The sequence below is a fragment of the Histoplasma capsulatum genome (assembly GCF_000150115.1).
Source record: "Histoplasma capsulatum G186AR genomic scaffold supercont2.15, whole genome shotgun sequence".
In the NCBI taxonomy this organism is placed as follows: domain Eukaryota; kingdom Fungi; phylum Ascomycota; class Eurotiomycetes; order Onygenales; family Ajellomycetaceae; genus Histoplasma; species Histoplasma capsulatum.
In genome coordinates, this window is record NW_025544815.1 from 395,018 (window position 1) to 409,116 (window position 14,099).

Genomic DNA, 14,099 nt, shown 5'->3' on the forward strand with positions numbered 1-14,099 from the left:
CTCCCTCGACATGCGATTGGAGTTTCTCTTTTGCCGCTTTAATTTTTTTTAATTCAAGCCGGGGCATACCAAGCTTATATCAAGCATCCTTCAGTCTCCCAAATACCTACAGTACATAATATATATCCAATCCTCCCTTTATCTCCTCTCCATATCGTCTTCCACTTCCTCTCATTCCCATCAACATGCGCCCCGAAGTCGAGCAGGAGCTCGCCCATACCCTCCTTGTCGAGCTCCTCGCATACCAATTCGCCTCCCCCGTCAGATGGATCGAAACCCAAGATGTCATCCTCCAGGAGAAGCGGACGGAGCGCATCGTCGAAATAGGCCCCGCTGACACCTTAGGTGGAATGGCCAGGCGTACGATTGCGTCCAAGTACGAAGCTTACGATGCAGCTACCTCCGTCCAACGCCAGATTCTGTGTTATAATAAGGACGCAAAGGAGATCTATTACGATGTTGATCCCGTAGAAGATGAGCCGGAGTCCGTCCCTGCTACTGCTGGTGCTGCGGCTTTTACCACTCCTGCAGCATCCGGCTCTGCTCCTACTCCAGCGGCTGTTCCAGCCCCACCTCCAGCTTCAGCTCCATCCCCATCGACTGGACCGGCTGCTGCTGTTGCGGATACACCAGTTACAGCTCTGGATATAGTTAGAGTGCTTGTGGCGCAGAAATTGAAAAAACCCCTGGCAGATATTCCCCTGACAAAGGCTATTAAGGATCTAGTTGGAGGTGAGCTATTCTCATTTGTTTTCTTCGTCAATTATCCACCCTGGGGTTCCAGTGGACACGCTGAATTAATGTTATATTTCTTGTAGGCAAATCGACTCTTCAAAATGAAATTTTAGGCGATCTCGGAAAAGAATTCGGCTCAACCCCAGAGAAACCAGAAGATACGCCACTAGATGAGCTTGGTGCTGCTATCCAGCCTACCTTTAATGGCCAACTTGGCAAACAATCCTCATCACTCGTTGCAAGACTTGTTTCGTCCAAAATGCCCGGTGGTTTCAATATTACTGCTGTCCGAAAGTATCTTGAAACAAGATGGGGACTGCAAGCAGGTCGACAAGATAGCCTTCTTCTACTGGCTCTAACTATGGAGCCTGCGTCGCGACTGGGCTCGGAAACGGACGCCAAAGCATACTTGGACGATGTTGCCAATAAATATGCCGCCCATGCGGGTATCAACCTTTCTACCACTCCCGCTGGTGGAGATGGAGGCAATGGGGGTGGTGGCATGATGATGGACCCAGCCGCTCTGGACGCCCTCACTAAGGATCAACGTGCATTCTTTAAGCAGCAACTCGAGCTTACGGCCCGGTATCTTAAAAAAGATCTTCGCGCAGGCGATAAGGCTTTCCTGGCCTCCCAGGAAACTCAGGCTGCTCTCCAGGCGCAACTGGATCTGTGGCATGCTGAGCACGGTGACACATACGCTTCTGGCATAGCGCCGTCATTCGACCCTCTCAAGGCCCGCATCTACGATTCATCTTGGAACTGGGCGAGACAAGATGCGCTCAACATGTATTACGATATCATCTTCGGCCGGCTGAAGGCTGTGGATCGTGAAATTGTCAGTCAATGTATCCGTCTTATGAATCGGTCGAACCCTCTCTTGTTAGAATTTATGCAATACCACATTGACAACTGCCCAACCGAACGTGGCGAAACATATAAACTCGCAAAGGAACTTGGCCAGCAACTCCTTGAAAATTGTAAGGAGGTTCTCAATGAGAAGCCTGTTTACAAAGACGTTGCCGTACCAACAGGACCTCAGACTATCATTGACTCCCGGGGAAACATCAAGTACTCGGAAATTCCTCGAGGTAGCGCCCGGAAACTCGAGCATTACGTCAAGGCAATGGCGGAAGGTGGGCCCATTTCCGAGTACAGTAACCGTGCCAAAGTCCAGAATGACTTGAAGAGTGTCTATAAACTCATTCGCAAGCAACACAAACTCTCCAAGTCGTCCCAGCTGCAATTCAATGCCCTATACCGCGAGGTTCTACGTGCGTTGTCCATGAACGAGAACCAAATCATGCCTCAAGAAAACGGCTATGCGAAGAAGGGCAGTCGCAATAGCTCGAGATCTCGCATGAACGGTACGGTCGCCAACGGGAATGGGAACGCGAACGGACACGCGAATGGACGCACGGGCAAAGTGGAGACCATCCCATTCCTGCACCTGAAAAAGAAAGACGCCAATGGATGGGAATATAGCAAGAAACTCACCGGCATCTATCTCGACGGGCTGGAATCCGCTGCTCGCGCTGGCGTCACGTTCCATGGCAAAAATGCTCTGATGACTGGTGCAGGGGCTGGATCGATTGGTGCAGCTGTATTGCAGGGTATGATCAGTGGTGGTGCCAAGGTCGTCGTCACCACAAGTCGATTTTCTCGAGAAGTCACTCAGTACTACCAGACTATGTACACCCGCTACGGCGCGCGGGGTTCACAACTCGTTGTCGTTCCTTTCAATCAAGGCAGTAAGCAGGATGTTGAGGCGCTTGTGAACTACATTTATGATCCAAAGAATGGACTGGGCTGGGATCTGGATTATATCGTGCCATTCGCTGCTATCTCTGAGAATGGCCGGGAAATTGACGGCATCGACTCGAAATCTGAACTCGCACACAGAGTCATGTTGACCAACATCTTCCGCCTGCTTGGTTATGTCAAGTCCCAGAAACACGAGCGCGGGTTCGAGACTCGTCCCGCTCAGGTTATCCTGCCTCTGTCTCCAAACCATGGTACCTTTGGTAACGATGGCTTATACTCCGAGTCGAAACTCGGGCTGGAAACTCTCTTCAACCGTTGGTATTCTGAAAGTTGGGCAAATTACTTGACTATCTGTGGTGCTGTCATCGGCTGGACGCGTTGTACCGGTCTCATGAACGCCAACGACGTGATTGCCGAAGGCGTCGAAAAACTTGGCGTTCGCACATTCTCGCAGCAGGAGATGGCGTTCAACCTCCTAGGTCTCATGGCGCCTGCCATCGTCAACCTGTGCCAAAACCAGCCCGTCTTTGCCGATCTTAACGGTGGCCTCCAATTCCTGCCTGATCTCAATGTGCTGATGAAGCGGCTGCACGGCGAGGTCAAGGAGACAAGCACCGTCCGGCAGGCTGTCACTAAGGAGACGGCGCTGGAGAATAAGGTTGTCAATGGCGAGAGCAGCGAGGCATTGTATAAGAAGGTCACCACAGTTCCCCGCGCGAATATCAAGTTTGAATTTCCGAAACTCCCCGACTGGAAAGAGATCGAGCCGCTCAACGCTAATCTTAAGGGTATGGTGAATTTGGATAAGGTGGTTGTTGTCACGGGCTTTGCGGAGATTGGTCCCTGGGGTAACTCTCGCACCCGGTGGGAGATGGAAGCGTACGGGAAATTCTCACTGGAAGGCTGCATTGAGATGGCGTGGCTGATGGGGCTGATCAAGAACCATAACGGTCCCATCAAGGGCAAGCCATATTCCGGCTGGGTTGATGCAAAAACAGGAGAGCCTGTCAATGATAAGGATGTCAAAGCAAAGTATGAGAAACACATCCTGGAACATTCTGGTATTCGTCTTATTGAGCCGGAGCTCTTCGGCGGGTACGATCCGAAGAAGAAACAGATTCTCCAGGAGATCGTGCTACAGGAGGATCTGGATTCATTTGAGGCGTCCAAAGAAACTGCAGAGGAGTTCAAGCGCGAACATGGTGATAACGTGGAGATTTTTGAGATTCCTGATTCTGGGGAATACACTGTCCGCTTGCTCAAGGGAGCTACCCTTATGATCCCCAAGGCTCTTAAGTTCGATCGCTTGGTTGCCGGTCAAATTCCCACGGGCTGGAATCCGAAGCACTATGGGATTCCGGATGATATTATTAGCCAGGTGGATCGCGTTACTCTATTTGTCCTAGTTTGCACTGTTGAATCCCTACTTGCGGCTGGTATCACTGATCCATATGAATTCTACAAATATGTCCATATCTCGGAGGTTGGTAACTGTATTGGTTCCGGAATTGGTGGATCCCATGCTTTACGGGGTATTTACAAGGATCGATACCTTGATAAACCGATACAAAAGGATATTTTGCAAGAATCTTTCATCAACACCATGAGTGCATGGGTAAACATGCTTCTGCTCTCGTCAACAGGCCCCATCAAAACACCTGTTGGTGCGTGTGCCACAGCCGTCGAGTCCATCGATATCGGTTATGAGACTATCGTTGAGGGGAAAGCGCGCGTTTGCTTCGTCGGCGGCTTTGATGACTTTCAGGAAGAAGGGTCATATGAGTTTGCGAATATGCAAGCTACTAGTAACGCCGAGAAGGAATTTGCCCATGGCCGTACACCCCAGGAGATGTCCCGGCCAACTACCACCACGCGGAGTGGATTCATGGAGTCACAAGGTTGCGGCATGCAGCTGATAATGAGCGCGCAGCTTGCATTGGATATGGGTGTGCCCATCTATGGTATTGTTGGTTTGACGACCACGGCCACGGATAAGATCGGTAGATCTGTCCCTGCGCCTGGAAAGGGTGTCTTGTCAACTGCCCGCGAGAATCCTGGAAAATTCCCCTCCCCGCTTCTCGATATCAATTATCGTCGTCGCCAGCTCGAGCTCCGCAAAGCCCAGATCAAACAATGGCAAGAGTCAGAACTTCTCTATCTCAACGAGGAAGTTGAAGCAATGAAAGCCCAAGCCACCGAACCATTCAATGTCGAAGAATATATGCAAGAGCGTATCGAGCACATCAAGCGTGAAGCAATCCGCCAGGAGAAAGACGCCGCCTATAGCCTTGGCAACAACTTCTGGAAGCGAGATTCGCGCATTGCTCCACTTCGCGGCGCACTGGCTACCTGGGGCCTGACCATTGACGACCTCGACGTGGCGTCCTTCCACGGCACCTCCACTGTCGCCAACGACAAAAACGAATGCGATGTTATCTGCCAGCAGGTGAGGCATCTTGGCCGCCAGAAGGGCAATGCGATGATGGGTATCTTCCAGAAGTACCTTACAGGCCATCCCAAGGGTGCCGCAGGTGGCTTCATGTTCAACGGTGCGTTGCAGGTGTTGAATTCAGGTCTTGTGCCTGGCAACCGCAATGCGGATAACATCGATAAGGTCATGGAGAAGTTCGACTATATCGTGTATCCGAGTCGCAGTCTGCAGACGGATGGCATCAAGGCGTTCTCAGTGACGTCGTTTGGGTTCGGGCAGAAGGGAACTCAAGCGATCGGCATCCACCCCAAGTATCTATTTGCGACACTTGATAAGACGACGTTTGAAGGCTATAAGAGGAAGGTTCAGGCGAGACAGAAGAAGGCGTACCGGTATTTCCATAACGGGCTTATTAATAATAGTCTCTTTGTGGCCAAGGACAAATCGCCGTATGCTGATGAGATGGAAACGAAGGTCTTCTTGAATCCAGACATTCGGGTTGTTTTTAATGAGAAGACGGATACCCTGGGTTATGCTACCACTCCCGCCCATGGCAATGGCACCGCCAATGGCAAAAATACCAGCACCACGCACAAGTCATCCACGCCAGTGCCATCCGAAGACCCTCAAACCCTCCACACGCGCCAGATGGTCGAGTCCCTCGCCAAAGCGACAGCGTCCGAAAACTCCAAAGTCGGTGTTGACGTCGAGAGCATCGCAGCCATCAATATCGAGAACGAAACATTCATTGAACGCAATTTCACGGAGGAGGAGCAGCGGTATTGTCGCGCGGCGCCGTCCCCGCAAGCGTCGTTTGCTGGCCGGTGGAGCGCCAAAGAAGCTGTTTTTAAGAGTCTCGGGGTCGCGGGCAAGGGGGCCGGGGCGGCATTGAAGGATATCGAGATTTTAAGTGGAAGTGGAGGTGGACCGGTTGTTGTTGTAAGTTCATTTTTCTTTTCATTTTTCACTACTCACCCTGTCGGCGAAGCAGTGGGAAGAAACGGTTTACTGACATTTACCCGTGATTTTATTTAGCTACACGGCGACGCTGCCGCTGCTGCGAAGCAGGTGGGCGTTAAGGAGGTTAGTGTTAGCATTAGTCATAGTGATACACAGGCTATCGCGATCGCGATGTCGAAGTTTTGAGAGCCATTGATCTGTGTTCCACTTTCAGACGTATTGGGGATAAGGAGGATGCGAATTTAGACATTTTGTTGTTAACATAGAGCCAAGGGGAGGAAGCGGAAAAGTCCTCCTCTTAAGATTTCTTTACTCGGGGGATACATATGTCCTTTTGTTTACTTTTCTCATTTTATTTTAATTTTTTCTGTACAGTGGGAATGACCAAGACGGGAGAAGGTAATGTCATGTTTTTTTCCTACTTGGTTTCTTTTTCTTTTTCCCTCCTATTTACTTTTACCTTGATGACGAGTCTGATGATATATTTGAATAATATTTTTATGGACGTTTTTTTGCATGTTTAATCAAAATATCATATAAGCATTTCGTACTGTATAATAGTACTTCTCGATAGCAATAATAGCCTCTTTCACCACGTTCAAAGTAGCTTCACCTCAAATACTATTCAGTTATCGTCATTCCCCTGATTTTTAGGATACATAGTCACGTGGTAGTTATATCGATTGAAAACTTCCGAACCTCGCAGCAAGCAGAGTAAGATCCACAACTGTGCGCTTCCAAGCTGCTATGGAACGTCAATGCACCCAATTCTCTCCTTGAGAAGCGCACGCACATGCACACGCATAAACCCTGCATTTTTGCTATGTTCGGCGACAGCTTTAGCGCCTCCAAAATCTACAGCCCTTGGTGCTCGACTTCCGCCGCTCCTCCGTAACACACAGCTCACTACTAACATTAAGAGCTTATCTACCGCGCTTCCATTGTCCCTAAGGGGTAGGAAGCTCCGGATCTGTCTCCGATTGCCATTGGCCGTATTTCCAGAGAAGCGTGTGTTTTCGAGGACGAGCACTAGCTCAACAAAAGTTGCAATGGCTCAGACGGCTGGGGAAATCTCCGGTTCTCTGCCTGCAGCCGTGGAATCGGGCACGGAGTTGAGCGCGGGACAGATTGTGCGTCATGAGGGAAAGGAGTATATGGCAGTTAAGGAGGGTTTGGCGTATATATTGATACCACGATCCCAAGGGCAAAGTCAAGAGCAGGATGGAATGGCGCAAAAAGGAACGGGATTGGGCGAGGAGAATATAACGGCTCCTCAGGGAGATGAGGAGTTGCAACGGCCCAAGAAACAACAGGGGAGTCAGCAGCAGCAGCAGCAGCAGCAGCAGCAAAACCAACAGCAGCAAGAGACACAGTCTGTCTTTTACAACCCAATTCAGCAATTCAACCGCGATTTGAGCGTGTTGGCGATCCGGGCCTACGGAGAGCATGCGCTGGTGGTGAAGAGGGAGAAGATGGAAAAGGCGGCTCTAAGTAAGAGAGCGTCAAAAGTGAAGAAGAGGAAGAGAGTAGTTGCGGATGTCGGGGGGAGAGAGGCTGAGGGGCAGAATAGAGGGGATGGGGGTGGGGATGAGGAGGGCAATTCTCTTGGGAAATGTGTTCAGGCGGAGCAACAGGATACTTCAACAGCTACAACTGCAACCACGGTTACAGAGCAGAATAAGATACCGCCCTTCTCCATCCTTGACGCTCTCTCTGCAACCGGTCTCCGCGCCCTCCGCTACGCAAAAGAAATCCCCTTCGCAACACGCATAGTCGCCAACGACCTCTCCCCCGACGCCGTTAAGTCCATGAAGCTGAATATACAATACAACGGCGTCGGAGATGTTGTCATGCCAAACATCGATGATGCCTGTGCATACATGTATAGCATGCTCCGCGCTCGGCCTCAGAAGGCTGGCAGCCATTTTGGGAAATTTGACGTTGTCGATCTTGATCCCTACGGCACCGCAGCGCCCTTTATGGACGCTGCCGTTCAGGCCATCTGTGATGGGGGACTATTGTGTGTTACATGCACGGATGCAAGCGTGTTCGCCTCCAACGGCTATCCAGAAAAAACCTATGCGTTGTACGGTGGATTGCCCTTCAAAGGCCCGCAGTCACATGAAGCTGGCCTACGACTCATCCTGCACGCAATTGCTAGTTCAGCCGCCAAATACGGCCTATCCATCGAACCTCTTCTCTCTCTCTCTATTGATTTCTACGCAAGGGTTTTCGTACGTCTCCACCGCTCACCGGCGCAGGTAAAGTTCACCGCTGGAAAATCGATGATAGTGTATAACTGCGACAACGGCTGCGGAGCATGGAAAACGCAGGCTCTCGCTGTGAATAAACATAAGATTGGTCGGGATGGAAACCCTTTCTATCACTATGGATTTGCGCAGGGACCAAGTACGACACCCACATGTGAACACTGTGGGTTTAAAACTCATCTTGCTGGACCCATGTGGGCGGGCCCGCTCCATAATAATGTCTTCATCCAACGAATTTTGGATTTGTTGGCGGGTGCCGATAGCGAGACCTATCCCACAGTGGGGCGAATTGAAGGGATGCTCTCGACTGCATTGGAGGAGGATTTGGATATGGGAGGCGGGCCCTCCCGCGAGAATACTCCCGCACCTGAGTCTGCTGCTGCAACTGAAACTGCTACGAACGGCAAGGGAAAAGACACCCCATCCTTCATAATCCCCCGTACTGACCCAGCCAAACTCGATCCGCACCCTTTCTTCTTCATGCCCAGTTACGTTTGCAAAGTCGTGCATACACAAACAATCTCCGAAGACTGTCTGCGTGGCGCCCTGCATCACCTAGGCTATAGATCTAGTCGCAGCCATACCAAAGCCGGCTCTGTGCGAACGGATGCTCCATGGAGTGTCATTTGGGAGATTGTACGTGAGTGGGTGAGGCAGAAATGCCCCGTTAAGGAGGGGAAAATTCGAGAGGGGACAGCGGGGATGGGGATTATGAGGCGGAAGAGGGATACTGAGAATGAAAACGGGAGGATGGATGATGAGGCAGGGGCGAAGCTGAGAAGCCTGAAGCGGGATGTACTAGCGGCGCTGGAGGGATCCACGGAGGTCTCGGACCTGGTCCTGCGTATTGAGGCTGCTTTGTATCGTGTTGGTTATGGATCAAGAGGAGTTGGTGAAAAAAGCAAAAACGGGTCTGAGAGGGGTGCCTCTCCTCCGAAGAGTGAAAATTGCGACGGGGAAATTAAACAACCGCAGCGATCTATTTCACCCATGAGAGCAGGATCTAGACGGTCGCGCTCTCCGTCCCTTTTAGAACCGGATCCAAACACATTGACTATTGTGTTTGACGAGGCTCTTGGGAAGACTGTGTTGGCAGCGCATCGGAAGAAGAGGTTGACAAGGTATCAAATGAATCCAAGAGCGAATTGGGGCCCGATGAATAGAGCGTCGCGGGGTGGGAAGTGAATAATTTACATTATTGTATTGGCTTCATGCATTTGTTCAAAGAATGAATGATCAACCCCCGGATTGCTGAAGCAACAGACCTCAAAGAAAAATTCATTGCATATCTATACACTCTTCTATATGATTGAATCAGCATGCATGCAACATATACCCTCCATACCATATGATATCAAGAATATTAAAGAATATAACAAAACGATTGCGTTCAATCATTCAATCCCGGGCAGTTCGTGTAAACCACGAAACCCTACCACATCCTCAAAACCTCACCCATATAACCAAAACATCACTTCAGCATCCGCCGTCTACAATCCCCCGGTTTTCTTAATAAATTCCACAATCGCATCCCCGACCTCTGCCGTCTTTGCCTTCCCCCGCAAATCGGGCGTGCGGATCCCAGACTCCAACACAGCCGAAACAGCCTGCTCAATTAATTGAGCCTCGGCCTCCATATGGAATGAGTAGCGGAACATCATCGCCACACACAGGATCATGGCGATGGGGTTTGCTTTGCATTGGCCGGCGATGCTACATTTACCGAATATAGGTTAGCGTTTGTCTACTTTCTTCTTCTGCTTCTTTCTCTTTTGGTCCACGGCCACGCAGAGCAATACATACTCGGGTGCCGAGCCATGCGTCGGCTCATACAACCCCTTCAGGCCCCCTTTCCCATCCTCACCGGGCACCCCACTCAAGCTTGCACTTGGCAGCACACCCAAGCTACCCACAAGAGACCCCGCCTGGTCCGACAGCATGTCACCAAATGTGTTATCAGCTAGGAGAACTCCATTCAGCACACGCGGCTTCGTCGCCATGAGCAGCGAGGCGCTGTCGGCGAGCTGGTGGGTGAGTTTCAGCTGGGGGAATTCGGTGGAGATGGTTTCCGTGACGACGCGGCGCCAGAGACGGGAGGAGGCGAGGACGTTGGCTTTGTCGAGGGAGATAATGGGGAGCGGGTTCGGGGAGAAGGTTGGGCTTTTGTGGTGTAGGGCGAGGTAGGCGGCTAGGCGGGCGATGCGCCTGACTTCCTCGGCGCTGTATCCCCATTCATCCATTGCTGGAAAACGTCAGTAAAAATGCATATTCGCCACGTTCGAGATATCTATAAGGGATGGAGTGCGGATGTTGATATGAGATGCTTTACCATAATCCTGCTCCTCCACTTTCCGCCCAAAATAGGCCCCACCACAATTCTCCCTCAGCACCAGAAACTCCACGCCCTCAACCACCTCTTCCTTAAACGGAGTAAACTCCCTCGTCACCGCCTTGCACGGCGATATGCACGGCCGCAAGTTACCATACACACTCATCGCTTTTCGCAATTGCAAGAGCCCGCCCTCCGGCCCCTCCAGGCCCCGGCGGACACCATCCCATTTTGGCCCGCCGACGGCGGCGAATAAGACGGCATCGGCGTCTAACGCGGCTTGCTTCACAGAATCAGTGAGAGGGGTGCCGTGGGCATCGATGCTGCATCCGCCTATTAGTTCGGTGCGGAGGGCGAAGGTGCGTGTTTGCGAGGAGAAGACGGAGAGGACTTTGACGGCTTCGGCGGTGATTTCAGGGCCGATTCCGTCGCCGGGGAGGACGAGGACTTTGTGGGTGACCATTTCCGGGTGTGTGTACGGGGGTTATATATATACTAGTAGTTCCTGCTTTCGGTAAGGGAGGCTGGGGAGAGGGTTAGTAGAGCAGAGAGGAGAGAGTAGCAAACTAAGATTGTTTCTTTTGGACAGACGAGGGCTTAGTCGGCGCTTTTATTTACTTGTATTTCCAGCAGGTATCGGCGGGGGGTTAAATTTTTCTTTTTATTTTATTTTATTTTTTTTTTTTTTTGCGGGGCAGGTTCTCTGTTAGTTCGGCATAGTCTCTGCCGTGTCTACTTCGGCACCCGGCAATCGTTGAACTGAGAAGAAGAATAAATTAGGACCGACTGACATGGCGATGGCAGGGAATGGACGCGAGCTGGGGGAGATATTCCGCACAGTCGATCAATCTATCTCGATCTACTTGCCATTTTCTTCTCTGTTGCTCCTCTTGTGAAATTCGAGGCGTCTCTAAGATCTCTGATTGCCGTCGTCGTTGATACATAGTTTCGGCGAAACTCAGAAGCGCTCCGATATCGCATCGATTGGCAAGCCGAGCCAGTGGAGGAAGTTTGTCTCTATACAGAATAAATTTGCCGAGAACGACTGCTGGTTAGATATTAAAGAATGGGTATCTATTGGCGTGATTGAGTTGAATTTAATTGGTATCAGAGTATCCCTACCTGTGTCCTTCCTCATTTTCTATCCTGTATTTACGAAGGGCTTTCAAAGAGAACACTTCTGCACGAGAACATCTATTATTGCATCAGATATGTCATGGCATATCTGCAGAACTCTATACACATACCTTTAAACGTGCCCAAACATGAAATGGCCGAAACCATCGACAATACGTTTTCTCATTTCAGCCCTAAAACCCGCCCTAACAACGGCACCTCTTTGTATATTTTATCCCACCCTTTCGCCTCCCACCCCATTCCCAGTTCTCTTCGTCCTAAAACTCCCAGTCCACCAGCCAGCCACAACGCAATCCCCGTCGCTGAAACCCCAATAACGACCCATCTAACGTTCCGCGACCTCCTCCTCCAATCCATCGATCCCAAAACCCCCCCATTTGGGCCCAGACTCCTCCCCGTCTCCGTCATCTCCGTCTTATACCCCATCCACCACGCCCACCCACCCACAACATGCCAAACCCCAACCCCAACCAACGCCGCATACCACCCTCGCATAAGCCACGGTGCCCTCGCAATCCCGTGGGCCACGAACCCGAGCCCCACCCCAGAACTGCCACCGTCCACATACACCGGCACAACCCGATTCACCAGCACATGGGACGCAAAGAGCGGCAGCAGCAGATAACCCAGCCGGGCCTGGACGCTGGGCCGTTTCCAGTTCCCCGACGCACGGAACTCGTGGCGCTGGGCGCGTGTTTCGGCGCCGTAGAGGCGGGCGCGGCGGCGGGCGCGGAGGATGCGGAGGGCTACGCCTGCGCTTAGGTGGGTGAGGACGGGTATAGTGAGCAGAAAAGGTTCGAGGGCGGGGGACTGATAGAGGGGTCGCGTGAGGAGGAGGTAGGGTTCAGCGGCTGTAATGGAGTTGGTCATGAGGGGGATTAGAGAGGTGTTTGTTAGGTGGAGGGTTAGGAAGAATGTGGGCGCGTAGGTCGAGGTTCTCTGAAGGATGGACACTGATAAGATTTTTACGGTTAGATAGGATTCTTTTTCTCTCTTCCCCCTCCCCCCACAAGCTCCAGGCAACTATAGCAAAGGGTATACGTACGCCAGTACTCCCAACCCTTCCCGCTTAGCCCTACATGTCGAATGGGGTCATGTCGATGTGCATTCTCTCCTTCATACCTTCCTTCACCAGCGGCTTTTCCGCTGGCGGTGGAGGCGTTCGGCAGGTTTCCGCCCTGTTCCAAGTCTAGTGTCCAGTCGAGAGGTGACGGCTCGAGCTGTTGAAGCGAATCTGTCCCCGAATCTTCAGATATTGCATAGCTATCCGCACCACGTCGTCGCCCTGATGCTGCGCGGTATGGTCGGTCCATTGAGCGTTTGCTTGGTGTCCAATGTTATGACATTGGCTGTGTAGAGATGTCCGTGGGAGAAGTACGGGAAATGAGGTGTATCTATAGACTTCTCTATACAGGCAAAGAAGGCAACGTGCATCTAATAGAATAATCCAGTGTCGTTGAGCAGTTGAAGCAAGTTGAACCCGGAAGCAGCTGCGGCTTCACCTGTTTTCACCGCCTTTGCTGGTCTGCCGGCAGAATCTCCAGTTGATACTTGATAGCTTCAAGCTCTCCAGCGAAGGAAGGACTCAAAGAATCCCATATATATAAACCATGCCACCCTACCCTCCACAACGCCAAACAGCCCGATAATTATCAAATAAGGAAAAACAAACAAAGGCAACAATGCCACCAGTTCGTGTCCCCTACCTACCCCCTCTTAAAAATTAGAAATAAAAATAAAAAAAACCCCAGCTAACCAGACCCCAACCCTTCCCAAACGCACACAAGAAACAGCGCAGCTTCACCAACCCATCCCCCAAAACGGAATCCGCCCGCAACGCCCTGACCTCCTTCACCTGCACGCTCTGCAGCAAATCCTACTCGCGCCACCCGGAATATGAAGCGCACATCGGCTCCTACGACCACCAGCACCGCAAGCGCCTGCGGGATCTGAAGCAGCTGTCGCGCGATCCGCAGGCGGCGGAGAGGGCGCGTCGGGAGGAGAGGAGGCGGGATGAGGAGGCGGGTATTGTGAGGGTTGAGGTTGGTGGAGGGACGGCGAAGGTAGGAGGGGGAGGGGGGTTCAAGAAAGGCGGGTTTAAGAGTTCGTTTACGGCTGTCGGGGTTGGGGCGGGGGTGGGGAAGGGGAAGAGGAATCCGTTGGGCGATGATGCCGACGACGACGGCGACGATGACAAGAACGAGAACGAGGGGGAGGGAGGGGGGCGGGGGGGGACGGAGGTGAAGAGGAGTGCTGCTGATGCTGCCGCTGCTAATTCTAATACAGGCGAATCGTTGGCTGCGGGGCGTGGGGATGTAGATGCGGAGAGTGAGACGGATGAGGATGAGGAGGGCGGTGGGTATTATGATCCGAGGAAGCCGACTGGGTGTTTTGAGGGATGTGCTGGGGTGGGGATTGTCCCGGTTGCATGAAACATGAATTATGAATTTGGGATGGCGACTTTTGCTTTTAT

General features: G+C 51.7%; 5 protein-coding genes across 5 annotated transcripts; 3 read left to right on the forward strand and 2 right to left on the reverse strand.

Moving 5' to 3' along the window:
• Positions 1–185: 185 nt before the first annotated feature.
• Positions 186–6,076, forward strand: HCBG_08363 (fatty acid synthase subunit alpha; the record flags this gene model as incomplete). The annotated part of the gene is made up of 3 exons (XM_045435412.1): positions 186–732; positions 819–5,869; positions 5,966–6,076. The coding sequence occupies 3 exons, from the start codon at positions 186–188 to the stop codon at positions 6,074–6,076; spliced, it is 5,709 nt and encodes a 1,902-aa protein (XP_045283904.1).
• A 572-nt stretch (positions 6,077–6,648) lies between these two features.
• On the forward strand, positions 6,649–9,345 carry HCBG_08364 (N2,N2-dimethylguanosine tRNA methyltransferase; the record flags this gene model as incomplete). The annotated part of the gene is made up of 1 exon (XM_045435413.1): positions 6,649–9,345. The coding sequence occupies one exon, from the start codon at positions 6,649–6,651 to the stop codon at positions 9,343–9,345; it is 2,697 nt and encodes an 898-aa protein (XP_045283905.1).
• A 305-nt stretch (positions 9,346–9,650) lies between these two features.
• Positions 9,651–10,952, reverse strand: HCBG_08365 (3-isopropylmalate dehydrogenase; the record flags this gene model as incomplete). The annotated part of the gene is made up of 3 exons (XM_045435414.1): positions 9,651–9,873; positions 9,964–10,402; positions 10,490–10,952. The coding sequence occupies 3 exons, from the start codon at positions 10,950–10,952 to the stop codon at positions 9,651–9,653; spliced, it is 1,125 nt and encodes a 374-aa protein (XP_045283906.1).
• A 613-nt stretch (positions 10,953–11,565) lies between these two features.
• HCBG_08366 (uncharacterized protein) lies at positions 11,566–13,087 on the reverse strand (the record flags this gene model as incomplete). Its single annotated transcript, XM_045435415.1, has 2 exons — positions 11,566–12,579; positions 12,672–13,087. 2 exons carry the CDS (start codon positions 12,937–12,939, stop codon positions 11,789–11,791), a joined length of 1,059 nt encoding a protein of 352 aa, XP_045283907.1.
• Positions 13,088–13,308: 221 nt separating this feature from the next.
• Positions 13,309–14,058, forward strand: HCBG_08367 (uncharacterized protein; the record flags this gene model as incomplete). Its single annotated transcript, XM_045435416.1, has 2 exons — positions 13,309–13,317; positions 13,420–14,058. 2 exons carry the CDS (start codon positions 13,309–13,311, stop codon positions 14,056–14,058), a joined length of 648 nt encoding a protein of 215 aa, XP_045283908.1.
• Positions 14,059–14,099: the final 41 nt, after the last annotated feature.